Here is a 22,205-nt window from a genome sequence, read left to right as displayed (position 1 = left end):
CCGCAAGCCGGTGCTTGATTAGGGCATGGATGCAGATGTGCAGGCAAAAAATAAAAGCCTACTAGAGTAGATAAGTACCATCAGTACGAGCTAACCCTGGTGTCTAGTTTGCGACGGGCAATGGGAGCCCGATGCGTCCCGTCCGGTGATCTGATCGATCCATTCCCCATCGCTGCGCACCGTTTCGGCAAACCGATGTGGCCTCGCCACCCGACGGGACGACGGCGACGGCGACGCTTTCTCGGACGGGTAGGGGTTCCAGAATTGCCCGGTCCTAGGAGCCGAAAGCAATGTGCGTCGAAATGGCCACGGCCATTAATCGACCCATGACACGCCGTATGGAGTATACTACAAGTATAGCATGATCCAAAATCAATTGATGCAGCCTTTAATTTCTCTTTCTTCCTGCATGCGCCATGCATTCAGCTCGTTCAGACTTCAGAGAGGGAAATGCCACAGTGGGTCCCACGCCTTCCGCTGACAGTGGGCCCTCCCTACGGGTCGTAACTCCGGCCGTACATCACTCTCTCCTCAGCAAAAGGAAGAATCAGGATGGACACGGCTGTTACTGCTACTGATCCTCCAGTAAATTGTTACTGCTCCAGCTAGGAGGTTTCACTTCACCCTACGGAGAGAGGACCCTCAGTTTGGCCTGGGAGGCACCAGACCGAACAGTGAGCGCGCTGCAGTGGCAGTACCAAAGGTGAAGAGTGAGTTAATTCAACTGTTGATGCACTGACACGGTCAATGTTCATGCACGCCGGGCTGGCTCCATGGACCAGCACGGAGGCGACGACATCGCGAGAGGAATCCCACGCGTGTTTATAGCGCTGAAGATTTTGCAGCCACGCGTACTGGTTCCTCCCGGCAGTACTATTACACTGCTGCCGACTGCCGTGTTCACCGTAGACGGAGCAAAAGATGTTTTCTTTTTTGGAAAGCGGAAATTTGTATTGGACTGGTATGGTATGCTTCATCAGTGTACAGTTTGTACGTGTACGTGCGTGCTACATCCACACGCCAAGGAACATTGCAGCGCAGGGAAAAGGCAGCGCTTGAATGCGCCTGCGTGATCTGCGATGGTTATTGGGCAAAAAACGTGGTCCTGCGAGACCTTTTCTAGAGTCCTTTCTTTTCCGCTTCTGTGGTGGGTTTCATTGCTTTGGGCAGCACCGGGGTTAGTTCAGCAGCCAGAAAAATTGGTGTGCAATCTTTTTTTATTTGTCCAAATTTTAGAAAGGGAATTGTCTCGCTGCTTTGTCCTCAGAATACTATATTTTGAAATTTGAACTTGGCTTGGCTACATACCGTGAAATTAATGTAAGGTAACAGGGTGATGCGCGGCTCATCCAATGGGTCAGCAGGCTAATGCTTTGAGCGAGCAGTAGTACACTAGAGACTGAGATGCATGATCCAAAGGTAATACAAGTGCCACCAAATCAAATATTGATTGACTGACATGATGACATATAAATAATTGCTTGCAAGTTCATCGAATAAACTCCGATCTGTTTAAATTATTCATGCTTGACAACACCAAAGTTGCATTGGCCCATGTTTCTAGCACTTTATAACCTAAATTTTGAATCCAATGTATTTACGTTCTCTTAAATGCCATACACATAGTTTCTCTGACATATCTGCATTGACATAGTTGCAATTGTAGAAGTACGAGAACAATGAAGACAGTGGTATCCACGGATTCTCCTCCATGTTTTGTTCTAGTCCATAGTGCTAATAGACATCACATTTATGTCCTTTTATTACTGGTTGTTTTAGTAGCTAGTACCCAAGGCCTTGTTTAGTTCCCAATTTGGGAGTGGCAAAATTGGCATTTTGCCATAAATGCGCAACTGTAGCATTTCGTTTGTATTTGTGAATTATTGTTCAAACATTGACTAATTAGGCTCAAAAGATTTGTCTCGCAAAGTACAACAAAACTGTGCAATTAGTTTTTGATTTCATCTACATTTAGTACTCCATGCATGTACCGCAAGTTTGATGTGATGAGGAATCTTCTTTTTGCATAGTGTCAAAGTTGGGATTTTGGAGGGAAGTAAACAAGGACCAAGTTAGATGCTACTACTTCTACAATGATCCTAGAAGAGCTTGGATTTATAGGAGTTCATTGCACTCGCTAAATAGTAATTTAATTAACCCAAACTTCCTTTCAGATCTTTTTTTTTCAGAAGTCCTTCCGCATCTTAGTATTACAACATTATTTCCCTGACACATTGCACCGAGTCGTTCAATATTTGATCTTATATAAGATTTGTTGTGATTTATGTTTGCTTCAGTGAATGGTCCATAAAGAGAGAAAATGTATATCTGGCCTTTATTGGACTTAATAATTTTAATGAGAACGATATACAGAATGCACTACGAATATTAGCACTCAACATTGAATAGAAAACTACCTAAGCTGTCATTTATTTTGAAAACTCATTTGTGACAACGCTGACACATATAAAAAAAATATTGCAACTAACATCCATATTACTCCCGCATATTTGCATCCTACTTATAAATCAAAATGACTAGCGGGCATTTTTAAGGGATTATTTGCACTCTTGTATGCCAATTTAACTGATTAAAATTATAGATGTACGGGCACATCAAGACAATAATTTGCGAAAATATTTCTCCATATTTTTTTATAGTTTACTACACCAATAGACATCGCATTTATGTCCTTTTAATGGTTGTTCTATTAGTTACTTGGCTAGATTTTGCTTGGTTACAAGAAGTTCGGTTAGCCAATTGAGTCATGAAGGTACCATTGTATTGTGCATTAACCTAAGCCAACCGCCGCGCTCAACTATCAGAGGTAAAGTGAACATCACACATATTAGGGAAATAATCAGCACTCTTACATTTCAACTCAACTCATTTACTGGTAGAAGGCTTCTGCATTAATTTAGAATCGAATATCAATCCAAGTTGAGTAGCAAGCTACTAGTAAAAATGGTTTTTTTACAAGGCTAACACATTTTTTCACAAAAAATGTAAGGCATGTTTAGCGGATTGTTTGCATGTTTTGTTATAGTTTACCATGCCAATAGACATCACATTTATGCCACTTTTAATGGTTGTTAGTGTTAGTAGTTACTTGAGTTAGATACTGGTCACAAGATGTAGGTATATCATTGTATTGTGCATTAACCTAAGCCAACCACTGCGATCAACTAACAGAGGTTCATTCGTAAACACCCTTATATTCAGTAATTTGCACTCCTACACCACTGCTTAATTCATCGTTGGCATATGCCCTTTTTCCCCGAGAGCTACATGGATCTGGCATTAACTTAGGTTTCATACTTTTATGTTCGGGCAGAGTAGTCTTACAGTGCCTGATATGATTTCTTGGAAGCTTCAGTATGAAAAATTGGTAAACTGGTTGGCGAATCAACCTCTGTTTATTTAAATATTTAATTTACCCAGTGCTGTCACTGGAGTGGGAGTAGGAGACGTACGCGAGATGCCTCTCGGTTGATCTTTCCGGTCAGCGTTCGAGTACGAGTACGACAACAACTTACCTACTGCGTACATAGAGATGCTCCGGGTCAGTGATTCAGTGTAGCGAGCGACAGGTCTCTCTGGTCTTCCAGTTTAATGGCTGGGTAATGTAGCCGTACTCATGTAGTCGTATGTTTTGGACGTACGCGTACGTTCAGTCAATACCGACTTCGTTCAAGCGAACTTGGGTTACGGAGCTGGTTGAAATTTACACGCCACACGTACATTTTCCTTTTTTTTATGAGGGCACGTACATTTTCTTATGCAGTAGTACTAAGTAATTTTGCGTTCACTCAGAAGCATCTCCGGTAAGAGAAGTTGTACTCCGTGTCTCTGTCGCTCTGCGATGATCAGCACAACATTCAGAACCTCTCTGTCTCTTCGAAATCAACGCATTTTCGTGTTCATGTACTCGTAGAAGCAACGCAGAATACTGTGCTGTGCTACTGGTTTTTCCCCCGTGTATGTGGCGTAATGCTATCTACTACTACTACTACTACTACTACGTTATTTTTCCCTGTACGCTCTCACCGGTCGTCGCACGGACGTCGGAATGTGCAGGCTGCGCAGCAGCGCGACCACGCCCCCTGTTCACGCCCGGGAGCCCAGATTCCCCGGACCGGACGGGCGGCACCGGCTGATTGGCCACGTAGCCTGGCTGATTCCCAGTACGCACGGTCCGCACAACCGAACGGGACGGCGCAACCGACGGCGGTCTCCCTCCCCCTCCCGTTCCACGTACGGGTCGCCGGGTCGCGGCTCGCTGGACAGCGTCACGTGCCCGCGGTTACTGCGACGGAAGGACCGGCCGGGCGGCCGCGGCTGGCTAGCTAGCTTCTCCACGTCCTGGGTTGGAACTCGTAACCGCGGGCGGCCGTGCACCAGCAGCTAGTTCACCGCAGCGCGCATAGGATTCCCCGGGGGCACGGCGAACACGGGGGGGGGGGGGGGGGGGCGGGCGCGCTCGCATCGCACGGCCGCGGTCGTCGGACCCCGGCCGGGTGACGGGTGTGTGGGGGTGGTTTGACATCGCATCGTGTCCGTTCTATTAATGCACCGCGAGCGGCCAGTGCGGTCTTTTTTGTTTCTTGTGCTGTACCGTTTCGCGGCGTGTACCGTGCGTGGTCAAAGGATCAGATCTGGTGTCCAGGGTCCAGATAGAGGACTACTACCATCTACCACGGCGATGAGCCAAGGACTGCAGGGTGGTGGGTAAATCTTCCGAGGATGTACTGCCGTCAGTTCGGTCGTGTCCTGCCCTGCTGCATACGGACGGCCCCGGCTGAAAGGATTGCCATTGACCGACCTGGGGACGGCACGGCGGCGCACTTGCGTGCAGATACTGCAGGGAACTAGGGAAGCCTCGGTTGGTAGCTGGGGGGACGCAAGTTATCGTACATCGGAGCAACGGAGACTCGCGAGGAGGGCCTCCGTCCGGCTTCGATTCAGATAACCCCCACCCTGAAGCTCTGAATCGTGGCCTCGTGGTGTGCTCCAGTTTTAGTTGTATGCAATTCCGCGGATATCGATCACCGATCTTCCGCTGATTGCAGATGACATCCAAACAGCTGAATTGTTAATATATTATTCCAATTCCTCTATTCCGGTGTCAATTCTGAGAACCAGAAACCGCGAATTTGGATATCGGCGAGGTTGGTTGGTTGGTCAATTTAATTGTTGACAATATATATCATGTTTTCCATTCGATATCACCATCGGATCCGTGGCGCAATGGTAGCGCGTCTGACTCCAGATCAGAAGGTTGCGTGTTCGATTCACGTCGGGTTCAAACCCCCCGATCCTAATCGGATCCCTTTTTTAATTTTTTTGCTCGTCACATGTTGGGCTTGGGCCGCGTACGATATTTTGGATCGCTGTAAATCTGGGCTGCCGGCCCTATACATCTCGTCACCGTAAGCATTTAAATGAGCCAAGTCAGTCAGCGTTGCCTCGCGTACGTCCTAGTTACCGTGGAACCAAGTTCGGATGCATGTGCATGGCACGTCGGCTAGCCGTAATAGCTAGTGCCAGCATGCACGCCCGAACTCCTGCGTGCAAACTCATGCATGCTAGGGCTGACTTTTTTTTTACTTTTCCACGTTCATTTTATTTTGATTTTTTATTTCTAAACCTCCAATAGATGTTCTATTTTAACCCGTATATGCATATATTTTATTCTTTCTTTCCTACTTATTTCATCTTCTATTTTTCCTTTCCTTTCTTTTTCATTTATTCCTTCTAACTCTATCGCATATGTTTACTTCTTTTCTAATTGTTTTGTTTCCTTGACTAGGCTAAGTTGGATTATTTTATTGCTTAGCTAAGATTGAGTTGGCTTTTTTTTTTCTTTCTTTGTTGTTCAATTTTTCTATTTCTTTCCTTTCAATTTTTATTTTTTCCCTTTTCATTATTTCTCTATGTATATATATTATTTTATTTTTCTTTCTTTCTTTTTGATTAGTCTAATTGTCATGTAGATATTCTTTCTTTGGATGGTTTATTTCATAAATTATATCATCAATCTTTATATATTATATTAATAGAATATAACTGACTTTTCCCATGATGAAATTAAATTATTAAGAGAAATTCAATGTTAAACTACAATATCATTTTCTTTCTTCTGCTTTTGTTTTCTTGTGGTGCCCTTTCCTTTTTCTAATTATTTGTATATTATTTCTTTATCTTTTATTTTATTTGGTATATTATAGTTTCATTTCTTTTTCTATATGTATAAATACTTGTTCTGTGGGTTCTTGCACTTTGTTCGAGTTATATAGATTTTTTATTCTGTGAGTTCATATAAATTGTTCGACATGTACAGCTATTTTTGTTTCGTGAGTTCGTATAATTTGTTCCAGGTATTGACTTTTTTTCTGTAAGTACATACAATTTGTTCGATATATACATATATTTTGTTCTTTGAATTCATATAATTTTTTCAGAAGTATATATCTCAAAAAAAATTTGAAACATGATTAAAAAATAGTGATAAATAAAAATCGTTCAAATATAGTCAAATGGGTCTTGTTTTGAAGGTTTCATTTTCAAAATATAACGGTGCAATCGAAATTTAATTTTGATTTCATTTTTAGTTTGACACTCTCTTACGCAACGATTTGTTCGTGATTTAAATATTTATGTTCGCACTGTACAATTATTTTGTTCATCATATTTAATTATTTGTTCGCAGAAAATAATTATTTGTTCGTGATGTTTTCGCAGTAGCCAAAATTAATTATTTAATATTAAAAATAGTTTTTAAAAAAAATTCTCAAAACATGTGGGATCTTCTTTTGAAGATCTTGACGTAACAAATATAATGGTATAATCAAAATTTAGTTTGGATGCTCGGTTTAAGATTCATACATTTTTTATTTTAGATTTGCATGCACCCATGCAATCTTCTTTCTCTATCTTCTTTACACTATATACGCATGCACCGGCATCAAACTAAAAAAAGCTACACCATAACATGGAGAAGCAAGGAACTGTGCTAAAACAGTCTAGGGAAAGCAACGAACTGTGCTAAAATAGTCTAGTTAATTGGTCTAATACGTGACCCATCATGAATATTTCTACTGCCACCACGCTTCCTGAATATTTCTACTGCCAGCGCGCTTCGTGAGGCTATGGTTGCCGATGCCTTCCGCCACATCTAGCCGCACCCATCGAACTGTCCAATCGACGGCTGTGCTGTTCTGGCATCGGCGTAAATTAACAATCTTCGTGCACGGCGCGGAGACGCAACGTTATTTTCAGGGGGTGAAAACAACGCGCCGATGGGCACGTCCGCGCACGCGTATCTGCTAGTTTGTCACATGCAGACACGACTTGACTCGAGCCGTATCACAATCGATGGAGAAATGTGCGCGTCCCGTGACAGGCACATCCAACACGAACCCCGTTTGGTTTCACTGCGTGCGTGATCGATGTCGATCGATCGTTACGCGCCAGCGTTGCTGACGCCCGACACCTTGCCAGGAGCCACAAACTGAAGAGCACCCTGCATCTGTCATCTGTGTATCGATCGGTAGACGGTTGATGAAATAGGCTAGCAAAGCTGGCAAGCCTGTGCTGCTGGATCGTGCGTGCATCGTCAGCGGTTCGGAATATTTTTCTTGTGGTCAGGTCGATGGCACGGGCAGGCATATCAGGCGTGCATGATCCAGTTTCCCTCGCACACACCACAGTCCAACTCTAGCAAACGCACGCCCCCGGCCCCAACACCATGTTTCTGTTTTTTTTTTGAGCGGTCCAACACCATGTTTCTTCTCTGCAAGGGTTTTGCCGTTCTTCTGTTCTCAGTGGGGCTCCATGAGACGTTAGAGGTGGCAGTAACGTGGCTGGACATGAACTAGGAGTGTTTGGCAGCACTTCACTCCAGAAAAAATAGCTCTACTTCAATAACTCCACAAAATTGCCTGCCAAACACGTCTTACTTCACAAACTCCAGCTTCAGAAAAAATATGGAGCTAGGGGTCAGATTCACGTTTTTCTTGGAGTACCTCAGGAGTGCTCCAAAAACATAAGTTTCAAACTTTCTCGTGAAGTTGGGGATTATTTACTCACCTTTACTACTGGTTACACAACGTACCGTTTCGGTCTTAGAAAGGAAAAAACAATCAGCTTCCTCCCGTTGCCCCCTCCCCTTGTCCCATTGCTCGTTTCCCCGCCTCCCGCGAACCCTAGCTCCGCCACCGCATGGTTTGAGCGCCGCCAGGCCAATCTCCAGCGAAAATGGATGGTAGCAGCGACCCTCGTCCACCCAATGCTGCAATTCCTTCATCAGCTCCTCCCCGGATTGATTTTCGCCTCTGCCCATGCCGGTCTCCCTTCAATCCACCGGCTCCTGCGGCCGGCTGTGGCAGCCTCGACCTCGGCGCGCATGGCCACGCGGGTGCGCTCCGCCCAGGTACGGACAAGGGCTGCGCCGCTGTCGCCGTGGGCCACGCGCCGCCCCTCCCCCAGCGTGGAGAGCACGGGTGACAGAGAACGCCACGCACAGCGGACAGCTCGAGGAAACAAGCAGTCGCAGCAGTGCATAACCTTGGCAGCACTTTAGAAAACAGATTTGAAAGAGAACGAATAGGTACGCAGACACATCAGAGATATCTTGAGATCAGCAACAGAGCCAGAGCCTTGTTCGAAGAATCAACAGATCGATTTGTGTCCATATATCAGATCATTTACAATTCCTTCATCTCGAACAGAAACATGCGCAAGCACAACAGTAGTAGGCTAGCAGCAATTACACGCAGATGGTCTGCAAATTCTAGGTGTTGGGACCCCAGACAGAGAGGAACATGACGGTGCGCAGCACCTGCTCGGCGCGCCGCTTCTCCTCCTCCGCCTTCCTCCTCGCCGCCACGGCGGCGCTGACCCTGCCCGAGTCCACCGACTCGGCCGCCCTGCCGCTCCTCGCCATTGACGCCGATGAAGAGACCGACTGCACCTTGTCCTTGACGTCGCACAATTACACTTCAAAGGAGAGATAAGCACACAAATGTGCCTATCTATTGCTCTAAACCTTACATTGTACAACTAATATGTTTTGATGCCATTTTGATACCCATATGGAAGCTAAAGTATTAGCTATATCTTAGGCACAAGAGATACAAGTATGTTGCACTTCAAAATTTAAATATGACTCTCACATGCGTGTAAGATTTTTTTCAAATCACACGTCAGTACAAACGCAGACGTTTATATATACGCATGCATATCGCCCCTATGAGCACACGAATGCAACCCTACCTCTATGAGCACCTCTGACAAACTGAACTGGCAGTCCTCGAGATTGATGAAGTCGCCATTGGCACCTCGTCGTTGATAGGCACGCCGACTACCACTAAACGAATAGCGCCGGTTAAATCCTGGAATAAATTCAGAAAATATAAGTACTCGTGCTGAGTCAAGAACTCTGAACTATGCTCAGTTCACTTGCATGTATGTTCAAGTATAGCATGTAAAGCTGTGGAAAAGGAGTTCACCTAGGTCGATCCTAATTCGGGTCCCTGGAGCGTAGCCATGAATTCATTTTTTTTCATTGTTAAAGGGGGCAACAGTGGTAAAATTTTCAAAGTTTGGTTGAAATTAAATTTTTTAGTGGAAAATAAATCAAGCTATAGATTCGGGGCTGGCAGTTGGTCCCTGCCTCCCTCTCCCTCCGCCACCGTCGGTTCCAATGCTATCAAGTCAAGCTCAAACTTCTTCCTAATTTTATTTTAACTTAGGAAGCGAAACTCGAGCTATTTTGTTAGGCTCAAGCTTGTTCGAGTAGAGCTTTCTCAACGTAATTTTATAGGATAACTCCACACCACAAGCTCATGGAATCACTGTAGTTGCATTTCATAGAGACAATGAAGGCAAATAAGGAATTTTGTTAAAATTCAATGGCACACAAAATATTGTTGTACATGGTTCCACAACATAGACTAGCTCGTGCACGGAACCATTTGCTTGCGTACTCTTCATGAAATAGGACACCGATCTGGTGATTTTCCTGTTGGCACAAGATGTGCAGCGATGTTGTAGTCCATAGTTGACATTGCATTCCCCTGCCAACATTGATTGGAGGTTAGGCTATGCCTAGTTCTATCGCCTTTGGCTTCGAGTTCCATCCCACGGAACAATGCCTAGGGCTTATAGGGGAGATGAGCGTGCAACAATGGTCTTAGCTGCAAGATGAGGTATGAGGAGAAGAAAGAATAAATATATGGCAGGTTGGGTAAAGAAAGAGGTACAAGAGAGATGGAATGCTAAGTGCATTAACTCCGTGTGATTGGCCACATAATATACCATGCCATTGGGCATAAGGTGACACATCCGCAAAACTACCTTCAAAACCAACCTTCATGGGGAGATCTAAATCACATTGAATATCACAGGGTACTAAAGTTTTAGAGTTGAGGGGTTAAGTACACTATCATTGATATTTGAGGTGGTTAAGTAGACTTTTTCTACCTGGTCTGTCCCAGCAAACCACTTCATACATCGAGCATAGTACCCCAAAAAACTGCCCAACCGGTGTGGCCCAACTAGTGGCCATATAAAAGACAATGTTGCTGAAGAGTATCTTCCTAACAAAATTAAGTGAATACCCAAAATTGGTGGCTAATCTCAGGAATGGCGATTTTTGATACGATGATCCCTTAAGTAGGTTTTGATGATTAATAACTCAAGCTTAAGTGTCTAATGAACGTTTAAGTGCATAAGCAGGTATTAAAAGATTGGATGACATGTAGCACTTATGGATGACCCTCAAAAAGGAAATGAATGGTATATTAGGCATGCTGTTGATGCAAAATTCTGACGGTGGTGGACCCTGCATCACCACATGAGGACCTGACAGATCTGCTTAACTCCAGTGCAGAATCCAAATCGGCGCGCGTGGTGTGCGCGGGCATGCCAGTCAGTTTGATTATTCAACTGACAAGGTGGAGATAATTCTCTCAAAGTTCGATGGAGTCGGCCGATCAGGTCGATATGATCCTTGATGTGATAACCATCGGCTAGAGAGCCGATAGGAGACAGAGTGCCGTTGAGTTCTTGCTCCACCATAGCCAGAGCCACAAGCCGATAAGATCTAAACTAACGTCACCACCAATATTTCTAGGCGAAACCACAGCGATGCGCCCGTTAGTTGCAGCCTAGAAACACTCAACAGGACGTTAGTCTATACCCCCCAGCCAATAAATCTAATCACAATGAAACTCAATTCCAACAGTACTCGAAGGGGCAACCAAGATTAAGATGCAACAGGCTATTAAGCGATCTATCATCTATAATGAATCAATCTAAAGCTAATTAAAGCAAACTGAACGGCAAGACGATAGAACAGATAAATATCAACTGATGCAGACTTAATCAAGGCAGGATAACTGGTGAATACCGTAGATCAAGACAGAAGCGATGTGCCGTAAGTCAAAGATCCAAGATATCGATAACTGGTGGATGAAACTAGACGAAACCACAGCGATGCGCCCGGTGGTTAAAGCCTAGAACACCTGGTGATGGAACTTTGCAGCTCGCCGGATATCGAGGTCGATGCAGCCCAGCGTGCTAGAAGGAACTCGTCGAGAAGCTACATTACTCCTACTCCTAATGCAATGGCGCGAAGCCAAAAAGGTAAATAAAAGATAAATGATGTTGTATATTGGTTGTGTGATTATTTTATAATGACCGGAGGTACATATTTATACTCTGAACTAATAACTCCTAGCAGGAACCGTGTCAAAACTACCTGATACAAAATATCTAAACAAAAAAAAATATTAAGATACACGGAATCTAACTTTCCTTACGTAAAGTCCTAATTAATTAAGCTTCCTTTTTCGTATTGCCATCAGGTCCTTCTCCTTCTTTCTTCCACACGTGAGCCTCTAATATGCCTTGCTTGTTTCAGCCAACTTGCATCAACGTGCCAGATCTTTCCTTGATGACCTCACATATTGATTAGTACCTTCCAATATGTATATGCATGCAGAGAATAGTCGCATATGACACCGATAGCCTCATATTCCGTATTAAGGGATTCGATTAAAATCTGGTATCAACACAAGCCCCCCAGTTTCGAAGTATGAAGGCTTCATGTTCCGAAACTAATTATAGAAGCCCGATGATTTGGTGTCAACACATACCTTGAAGGGTAAATTTATTTTCGGTTTGAAATGGACTTTGGGAATGCCGCACTATTAAGAGCGATGTATAATCTTTAGTAATTATGTTGAAAAAGGTGCTCAAAATGACATAACCAACCCATGAAAGACACCTTGCACCTGCACTACACTTGGGAAACACTTAAAAGGGTGCTGAGTTGAGAGTTCCGGAAACCTCCACAGGAAGTTGCGGAATAATCTGGAAGTTCTGGAATCTCCGGAGAAACTTTCAGAAATCTTCGGAACTTAACGTTCCAACAGCTAGTTTTTGATGATCGGGTATACCCTATTGCATAACCTATTTTCGGTGATTTACTTTTGTCAAGCATTTCATAAGGTTGTAGTATTTTCACATTAATGTTCACAGAATCCACAAATTTCTCTGAAAATTTCGCAAGTTGCGGAATTTCTGGAACAATCTCCGGAAACTCTAGAAGTTTTTGATAAAATTGTTTGAAGCTATGTAAAATTTGCAGGTTCGACTATTCACCCCCCTCTAGTCGACATCCTAGATCCTTTCAGTTGCGCTCTCAAATCCTAACCCTAGCTCACTCCCATCCCCACCCTGATTCAGCAGCCGCCCCTGTGTGCGCACACGCTTGCGTGCGTGCGTGTGTTGAACAACCATCACTTTCAAGATGTCAAACTCTCCTAATTTGAAACCCAAGCAACACAGAACATGAGGGATAGGTTGCCTAATTGAATATTTACTGTGAATTTATTCTAGCCATTGAATAGAAGGGAAGACTGATAGATCAATGGTACCATCCATAGCCTTTAAGGCACTATCAGGGCACTCCCAATGGGAGAAACCAACCTAGTTTCCACAGTCTCGGATATTGTATCAAGAAATCATCCTTCACAATGCAACTTTTTTATCTAGAGTCTAAACAAAAATCCAACCAATCATTCTCCCTTCTATTACCAGATCCTCTGTGCATCATGTAAAGGAGCTCGAGTGATGGGTAGCAGCGGTGCAAGCGTAAAGGATCCGGCAGTAAGTAAGAAGAAACTACTTGGGTCTCCCCAATGCAGATTCGCTGGTTTCTTGGCCCATCGGTGCGCGTGAGGACTTGGTTTCCTCTCTAAGAAATGGTTTCTCTCTCTCTCCATAATAAATCTACCGCCACATCAGCAAATTGCTTAGTTGGCATGATAATTAAGAGGGATAGAAACTATCATCAATGTCCCATTGGGACTGCCCTCATACTTGATACTTCATTCGGCCTTGAGTGCATTAAGAACATTATTACTTCATAATCATATCAAGCAGATGAAAAGGTAACGCAACATTGACAAACACACCTAAAAGTATGTGAAAAGAAAAACAATCTGATACGGGAATATGTAGTTATTGAAGATCTCCATATCTTTTGCGAGTCTTGCAACCGAGCGACTTTATCACTTCAAGTACTTGCTATTGTTACAATGATCTTGAAATTTGCTCCAGCTTTTGACATGTTTTGCTTGATAAGTGTGCATTCAACACCTTGACACACGCTTCATTGTTTTCCATGACCTTAAATGGTACTATTGAAAAAAGAAATTTAAAATATCTTGTTTTATTCAAAGGAGTGGTACTTTGTTTTTTTAGTATGAAAGAGAATTTAACGTACCCCCAAATTGGTTCATCGCTTGGTCATGAGTAAACACACTGCTAGTTTTGTGTGCGCACGCGCGTGCATGTGCGCGCACGTGTTCCATCAAAGCAAACACAACTCAAACTACTTGGGAAGAAAAACTATCGATACACACAACTATTGTTCCCAAAGACTTCCATATTTTTTTGCAAATGTTAAAACCAAGGGGTTGTCATTGCTTCAACTTAAACTACTTGTTGCATTCATCTTAACATTCACTTTAGTGTCAAGTAGAACATTATAATTTATAGAAAAGTCCAAATTACTTCCACTAAATATAGCCACTGTCCGTTTAAACTTCTAACCTATATTTTTGTTCAATTTACCCCGCAACTGTGTTAATTGGTTCAATTTACCCCCCTTATAAGATTTGGTGGTCATGATGTGCGAACGTGTAGCGCCCTACCGGCGCTGCATCGCGACACCTTACTGCATGGGCATAGCCTCGACATGGAAGCGGAGGGTCAACCCTCACTGGCGACGCTCTGCGGATATGCCATCAATTCAGGTGGGTGAGGAAAGGCGCACCGTTCCTTACCGCCTCGGGGCAGCTGCCCTCGTTGCGCCACCGGGCTCTCTCCTTCTGACGCACGGCTCGTGAGGAAGAGATGAGGGAGCCGAGGGTTGTCACCTCGACCTAGGCATACATGATCGACGTGTCAGTTAGCCCCGTTCTTTTCTAGAATGATGTTGCTTTATGGAGAAGGCGCACCTTTGGTATGCTTGGTTAGCTGGCCCATTTGGGCCAACTGGGGGAGCATTAATGCTCCTCTACCTGACGCATGCGGCCCACTCTCCTATGCCATCCATAAGGACTCTCATGTGTCCAATGGGCCCCACTTGGGGTTGTTGCTTCTTATACTGACGTGGTACCCAAACACCCATGCGCCTCAGGAACGGGGGGCCGATTCCCACGTTGCTGACAAAAGGGGAAGAGATGGGCACCCATGCACACAAGATGTAGCCACTCATGTGCCGCCTCCATGGTTGTGTGCCTGTGTCTGCGCGAGAAGGGGAGTATGTGATGGAGGCTTGACCGCTCGTGGACTGGTAGAGTTAGCAGCTTGTAGAGATTGAATTAGACCACTCGCTCATGGGCCACCAATGTGCTTTTATCGGTTTGTCCTCACACCATGAGCAACTCGCGACTGGTTCGTTTGCAAACAAACAAAAATGCCAGCTTGGCTCGTTAAGAAAATGCAGCGAGCCGAGATAGTCAAGAGCCGAGCGAGCAAACGAGCAACGAGTTTTTTATCCAGCCCTAGTCCTACCCTTGGATCCAAAATCACTGGCTAAGATTAAGTCCTTTTAAGGCCTATTAGGCTGACTCAACCATGTGTGCCATGTCACACATGTGACGTGGCCTAAGACCAGAGTGGATGGCTTGGGTCGTAATTTGTTCGGTTTTGATAGTTGCGTGTTGTCGATTGTCTAGTTTTATAGTTTGATTTGTTCATATGACATTTTATGCTATTTCGAGCATGCCCTTGACTATTTTTAGTGGAAGATATTAGTTTTTTACCCAACACATCTTGTTGAGGAATCCACGGACTATTTGTTGCACTACTTGCACATGTTTCGTTCTGAATTGCTACTAACATCTGTAGTCGAATGTTGCATGCAATGTATAATAATTGCTTTGCATCTCGTTGGATTTGAGGACTTCTTACCCTTATGTTGGGCTTGAGAACAGCATATCAAGAACATCATTGCGATGGACCTGTAGGAGACTAGCGCGGCTGCAGCGACTGTGATTAAGGGGGTGTTTGGTTTCAAGCAGTAAATATGTGCTAATCATAGATTAATTAGGCTTATAGATTCATCTCACGAATTAGTCTTCATTTGTGCAATTGGTTTTGTAATTAACCTATATTTAATATTTCTAATTAGTATCTAAACATCCGATGTGACAGGTACTAAACTTTAGTCCTTGGAACCCAACACTCCCTAACTAATAGTGACAAGCAATGTTGGAGATAGGGACAGTAGAGCCTATGTGGCTCTATGCAGCCATGGTTTCCGTTTTCAGAAAGAGACGACTATCTCGTCGTCTTGGTGGCTTCGACTTGCAAACCTCTCATCAATCATCACCCATCAACCCATTTCTTTATGTTTGGATCAAAATGGACCTGTAAAAATCCTGGCCGACACACTAAAACGAGAGCTAAAAACATTTTTGGCATTGTGATGCTTGACTCGATGAAAAAGGAACGGTAGAAACATGGAATTGATCACGTCGCAACTAGGGTAGAGCCGCTTTCATCATACCTTGAGAACCTGATTTTCATTTTTTCCGCCTTGAAAAACTTGAAATTGAAAATATATTTGCTAAACCTGCGAGCACACCTGACTACCATCAGGATATGTGTATCGCGATATACCATCAGGATCCAGGGAGTCCGAGGCCTTATCAAATCAACCCTCGTGTCGTGTCCCTACCCAAATCTTTAAATCGGCAAGGAGGAACTGAATTCCAGAGGAGGTGATGTCCAGGAGATACGGGACACACTAAACTAAAGCGGATATCATAAAATTTAATCGACCCAGCGCGTGGAGCTGTCCCGGCACAATTGGCGTCGATTCGATCGACCGGTTAGTTGACCTACCCGCCTCCCGCTGCCGCCGAGCGGAAACCCCTTTTATTTCTGATGAACGAACCGGCTCCATCATCGGGGCTCCGGCCGGTCGACAGCAACGCGGCCGGCGACGGGACGGGCCCCGCCACCATCAATCAAGGCGCGGGGCCGGGCCTCCGCTCGCGCGACGGGACAAGGATCGGAGGAGGAGGAAGCCATGTCATTCGAGGGGCCCCGACCCCGACCCGGCCCCGGCGTCCACAGACCACAGCGCCCGCGCGCGTGGAGACAAGGCATGGCAACCGAAGTACTGAACTGAGCCTCTTGCGCCATCGTAAGCCGTGCTCATGTCACTGTGTGATGATTACGGCGGGGTGATGGCGATCACCGGGGGAGTGATGGAGCACCGGCTGCGTTCAGGTTCGTGCCTGCGTGACGGTTGGGACGTGCCAGTCACGGGCCAAGGCCAATGGTAGCAAGGCTAGCAGCAGCCGGAGCATGATCCTCTGGAAGCAATCAAGAACCAAATCAAGCTTTTAATGCTAGATTAGCTAGGTAGTACCATGGCTAGACCATAAACAAGTCAAAGTTTTAGGTACGTTTTCAGGATGATATCACACTGACTGCGAGACCCCTTTTCACAAACAAAACTAGATAAGCCTAACGAACTATAGCAGCTAGTGAAGGTAGCCATCATCATCGATAGCTTGGCATCATTAGCCAAGGAAATATTGCACCAAATCGTGATTACAGCAATGCTAATTACAACCCCACCCAAATCGGCTAGTAACAATCTACAATCACACGAACAAATCATTGGAACATGCACGCCACGATCGATCGATCTCCAACAGATGTTTATTTACAGCAGTGCTATACTAATCGCCATTGACGCGGTGAAGCTTATGCTTAGTAGCCCCAGAGCTGCTCGTGGTCGAACCGTTGGCCGGAGGAGGAGGAGATCTCGGGGTGAACGTCAGAGGTGAGCCCGGTATCCTGCGACGCGCTCAGCCGTTCCCGCTCGCCGCCCTTGCACGGCGGCGCCGGCTGCTGCTGCTGCTTGGGCATGTCCGGTAGGCCGCCGCCGCCGGCGTACCCGCTGCTCTCCAGGAGCTGCACCAGGCTCACCCCGCCGTGGTGCAGCGAGCCGTACTGCGCGAAGCTGGAGAGGAACGGCGAGGAGGATGCGAGGCCGAGATGGTCCGTGGCGGCGGCGGCGGCGACTTGCGGCGCCGCCGTCTGGTTGAGGAACGACTGGCCCTCCAGCGCGTTGGAGAAGCAGGTCACGTGTGCCGCCGCGGGGTTGGCGGCGGCGCCGGACACGTCCATCAGCGGAGGGAGGTGAGAGATGGCTGCCATGTCGTCCATCTTGGCCGCCATCTCCATGGCGCCCCTTCTGGCTGCTGGCGGGACGCCTACGCCTACGATAAGGCTCTTCTTGAACACCCTGCACAGAACCCACTCGTTCTGCGTGCACACAAAAACAGGGTCCAGAATTAGCAGACGTGATCGACAGTGGATGCGAATTATGCACACACGCATGCTTGTGATCCAAGAACCAACCTTGGACGCGGGCTTGGGCATGGCGCCGTGGAGCTTGCCGTGGAGGCGGTACTCGTGCATGACCCAGCCGGACTTCTCGCCCTTGGGCGCCCTCCCGGTGTAGAAGACGAGCGTCTTCTTGGAGCCGACGAGGGCCTTGCCCCTGAAGATGTCCTTGTCCTTGCCCGTGGCCTTCCAGTACCCGGCCTCCGTGGCCCTGTTCGTCCTCAGCCCCGTCGGGTACTTGCGGTCCTTGAGGCAGAAGAAGTACCACTCCTTCTCCCCCATCTTCGCCAGCGCTGCTCGACGGCGACGACGACGACACAGTTGTTAAGTTCCTCGAGTGATCAATAACATGGATGCGGTGGTGCAGGGACCAGGGAGAGAGGGGGCTTACAGGGCAGGTCCCAGGGCTCGCACTTGTTGAGGTCGGCCTCGCTGACGGCGAACGCGGCGAAGCGGGCGTCGGCGACCTTGCGGGCGAGGTAGTGCGTGATGAGCTCCTCGTCGGTGGGGTGGAAACGGAAGCCCGGGGGCAGCTCCATGGGCTGGTGCAACTCCTGCTCCATGGCAGACAGAGCTGGCTTATCTGCTGCTGTTGCGCCAACCGAAGCCCCTGTCCTGAAACATTTATACATGGGAAATTCGCATAAGACTAGCACTGCTGCAGATGATCATTCAGAGACGAGGTATCAACAATACAGTTCCAGTACTAATCAAAATCCATAAGACTACTTGAACAAAACAAATCGGCAAAGAAGACATCATAACAAAAAACCTCTGGAACAGAACAGATCGGCAGAGCATAAAAAATGGATGAAAAAGTACATGGCAAGGCAATCAGAAAGAAAAGGCATCTGAACATTTAATAGGTGCAAGTAGAAGTACTTCAATTGATTATACACTGAAGACGTTCTTAGAGGAGAAAGAAATTACTTTAGAGCAAGGAGTAGTAGCATATCGAGGAGAGATGAGAGAGAATCAGAGAAGGGGAAGTAAGTGGCAATAGGCCAATTACCTGTTGGAGGCGGCACGGATTCAAGGTGACAAGCGATCAGGGGAAAATAATCTGAGAGGGAGGTGCCCGGTTTAAATACTGGGACGGCACGGCGTCCTTTTAGTAGAAAGAGACGTGGCGCCAAGGAACTCCTAGGGAGATGACTATATGGGTGCATGCCTATTTGTTTTTAAAAAAAGAATAGATGGAAGAAATTCCATTAAACCATTGCTAAATCGCTGGTATGAATCCTTTTCTAAGAAAAGGCCGTCGCTGGTAGCAAAGAGTACATAAACAACGTCTTTCACAGTTACTGGTGAGTTACAAAGACTTAGAGACGGTTATGGGGCTCCATGTACTACCAACAAGACCGAAATGTTTTACCCTGGCCATTCTAAATTCGCTGCTCATCGCTCTGCTGAATGACTTGTCCAGAAAATGATGCCTCCTATCCTAAGTGCATCAATTGTGCAATCATTCGTGTGCATGATCACATCACAACTTCTTCGATCATAACCCTCAGAAATCAACCGAAGAAAGCGACCGAACTGACAAATCATTTCTGCATCTTGAGAAACTTGAGAGCACGCAAAGAAAATAGCACGCCCAATTCAGCGGTATCTATCGCTAATCTAATCTAGATAGTCGAGCTTTTTTAGTAGCATTAGCTTGATGCCAGCCAAGAATCCCTTGCCATTCCACACAATCGACAAAAAAAAGGGCGCAGAGAGGAGTCCAGCCCAGCCTGATCAACCCCTCTCCCAAAACGCCAATCGATCCACCGGCGGCGAGGAACCCTAGCTCAGAGACAGCGCACGCACTGCACAGCAGCTAGCTGGTTGGTAAGGAGTTGCCGATCGATCGAGTGGATGATCGCAACATTCCTCTGCATGCAAATGTATCCAAAGGAGGCCGGGAATCCAACCCAATTATACGCTCGTCCGTTTCTCAACGACGTTCTGTGCAGAAGCGCGGAGCCATCTGGCGGCAAACGGATCGGCTTGGAGCTGTGGGGCTCGATCGGGTGCGCGTACAACGACAGGGCTACTGCTCATTATTCCGTGTGGGCGCTCACTCCCCGTCCCGCTGCGATGTTTTGGATTGGATGTATATGCGAGGAGAAATGCATTGTTTGTCGCCTCTAGATGTGGATATGGCGAGCGATGATCGAATTCTTGCCTGATTTATATATATAGATCGCCTAGCAGTTTTGTGATCTTGAATTGTTGTGTTTGTATAAAAAAAAAAGTGTATAGTAGATTCTGAAATGATTCGCGCAAGCTGATTGATTAGTAGATTGGATTGAGGTAGGGCAGGATCATGGATAGTGAAATCTTGGCATTTCTTCCTGAAATTGAAGCAGTTAAAAACGCATTAGATTCTAGTAGGGAGTGCTCTGCTGAAACGTGGCTAGACGTTTTCTGAGTTTGGTATTCTGAAGTTCTCTGCAGTGTTTCCAATCAATTCAGCAAAGGTAGAACGAAGAAGCTCCAACAAGTTGCCGATCCGATGCGTCCTGAATCCCAGGGGAGTGCCGCGCTGCTACGGGAAACTCAGGTGGAGACGAAATTAGCCTGAAAAAGGCGTGATTCCAGATGCGTTTCAGCTAACAACACATAGCCGAAACGCAGAAAAAGGCCGGATGCTATAACCCCGGAAGCGATTCAGAAAACCTGGAGCCGTATCTGTCTACAAACGGGAGGTGCCAGCTGATGGAATTAATGGAATAATGGAACCACACGAATCTCATTCTGTTGCAGAGAACTCCTATACTCTCTGTAATCTGCTCATTTCCTTGTAGTATCTCCCATGCACTCTGCTCATCATTTCCCTGTCGACCAAGCGGACTAGCAATGAGTTGCTTGTGATTTGAGCCGCGTGCCAACCGAGCGGGTCCCCATCGTTGAAGAAGGGAATAATGATCAGTCGGCGTCATGCATGCTGATCGATGGATGAGCTACATCCTACCAACGCGATCTCTAGTAGGAACTAGGGGTCGCCCCCTCCTACGTGGGCAAGGCATGGCTTCCCCGTTCTCTCGAGATCAGGTAGACGGTAGCAGGCAGAAGGGCTTCTACCTTTCGTGGTCAGTGCGCATTTGCTACGCTAGTAGCCCCTCGCTCACCAGTCGCCGTGCTACGCGGGAGGTAGCCGAGTAGCCCGTGCCTTTCGGATCCTCATCATTGCACGGCCACGGGAGAGCGAGTGAAGTTGGCCAGTGAGTCCTAGACACTTCGTGGTGGCCTGCCATGCGATTCCCTGGTAGAAAGCTCCGTGTAACCTTCCTTCGTAAGCAACGGATGCTCGTCGTCGATATTTCCCCCGTTACGGACAGGCTGATGACGCGACGGTGGCCGTGCCTTTTTCCATGCCGTCTGATCACTGATCAGTGTCCCGGTGCCCAAACGCGAACCCACTCGCCTACCCGCACCGGTGCGCCGCGGTGACGCACCACGCCATGTCGCCATCCATCCACGGGAAAACGCGCCATTCCCCGCCAGCCCGCGCCAACTGGTGCGTGCCTTCACGGGCACACCGAAACGGGCAAGTCAAAGCCGGGGAGGGGAGCCGGGTCGCGCAGCGGCTTTTCCGTTCCCGGCAGGGTCGCTCCGCCCGCGCGCGCGCGCGCGCGCTCGGGGGGACGACGGCGACGGCGACGGCGATGGACGTGCGTGCCGACCCCCCGGGACGCGTGTCGCGGCGGCTGCGCGCCGGGGCAAGGAGAGTCCCGCCCGTGCGGGCGATCGCGTCGCCCCCCGGCCGCGACGCGCGCGTACACGTACCCCGTCAACATCCCCGATTCCCCCGTACGTGCGCGCGCACGCTTCGGGCCGGTTCGCTTTCGGGCGCACGCCCGCGTCGTCGGCAGACCGGTGCCGCGCCGGCGCCGCTGCGACGACTTGAGGGATGGGCACGGACACGGAGGCCGCCGATCGATCGAGCTGGGCGGGCTCGTTTCGTCGTGCCGCTTGGCTTTGCCATTAAACAAACTCGTCTCTGAAAGGAACGCGTTGGGCTAAACAACATTATCCCTGGTTCATGGCTTTGTTGGTGCGAAGCGAAGCCCCGCCACGTGTGCTGCGCCTCCGGTCTCGCGCTATATGATATTGTGATTTGTGCCTGCAAGAAGCTGTATCGTGCGCGTCTGTACTCTTGGGCTTTCGCGGAGCTACACGTGTGCGCCCTGCAAACATTTTATGCTGCTAGCTGTGGCTGTCGTCTGACGTGTACCGTACCAGCGGTGTCTAGCATCTGATGCCACGGAGGCGCCAGG

At 47.1% G+C, this 22,205-nt stretch overlaps 1 protein-coding gene and 1 non-coding gene across 3 annotated transcripts; one reads left to right on the top strand and one right to left on the bottom strand.

Annotated features, from left to right (window-relative positions):
- Positions 1 to 5,233: 5,233 nt before the first annotated feature.
- Positions 5,234 to 5,305, top strand: TRNAW-CCA (transfer RNA tryptophan (anticodon CCA)). Its single transcript has one exon. It is a non-coding gene; the product is annotated as a tRNA-Trp (tRNA).
- Positions 5,306 to 17,070: 11,765 nt separating this feature from the next.
- On the bottom strand, positions 17,071 to 19,069 carry LOC117864295 (NAC domain-containing protein 4). 2 transcript variants are annotated; one of them, XM_034748343.2, is made up of 4 exons: positions 18,953 to 19,069; positions 18,332 to 18,555; positions 17,956 to 18,233; positions 17,071 to 17,859 (listed from the first exon to the last, which is right to left on the bottom strand). In XM_034748343.2, exons 2-4 carry the CDS (start codon positions 18,501 to 18,503, stop codon positions 17,302 to 17,304), a joined length of 1,008 nt encoding a protein of 335 aa, XP_034604234.1. In that variant the 5' UTR covers positions 18,504 to 18,555; positions 18,953 to 19,069; the 3' UTR covers positions 17,071 to 17,301. The 2 variants fall into 2 exon arrangements, with proteins under 2 accessions (XP_034604234.1, XP_034604233.1); XM_034748342.2 differs by having other exon boundaries at positions 18,871 to 18,968.
- Positions 19,070 to 22,205: the final 3,136 nt, after the last annotated feature.

This window comes from Setaria viridis, chromosome 7 (assembly GCF_005286985.2).
Source record: "Setaria viridis chromosome 7, Setaria_viridis_v4.0, whole genome shotgun sequence".
NCBI classification, from domain to species: Eukaryota; Viridiplantae; Streptophyta; class Magnoliopsida; order Poales; family Poaceae; genus Setaria; species Setaria viridis.
Note: the sequence above shows the minus strand (reverse complement) of the source record. Positions and strands in the feature narration are given on the sequence as shown.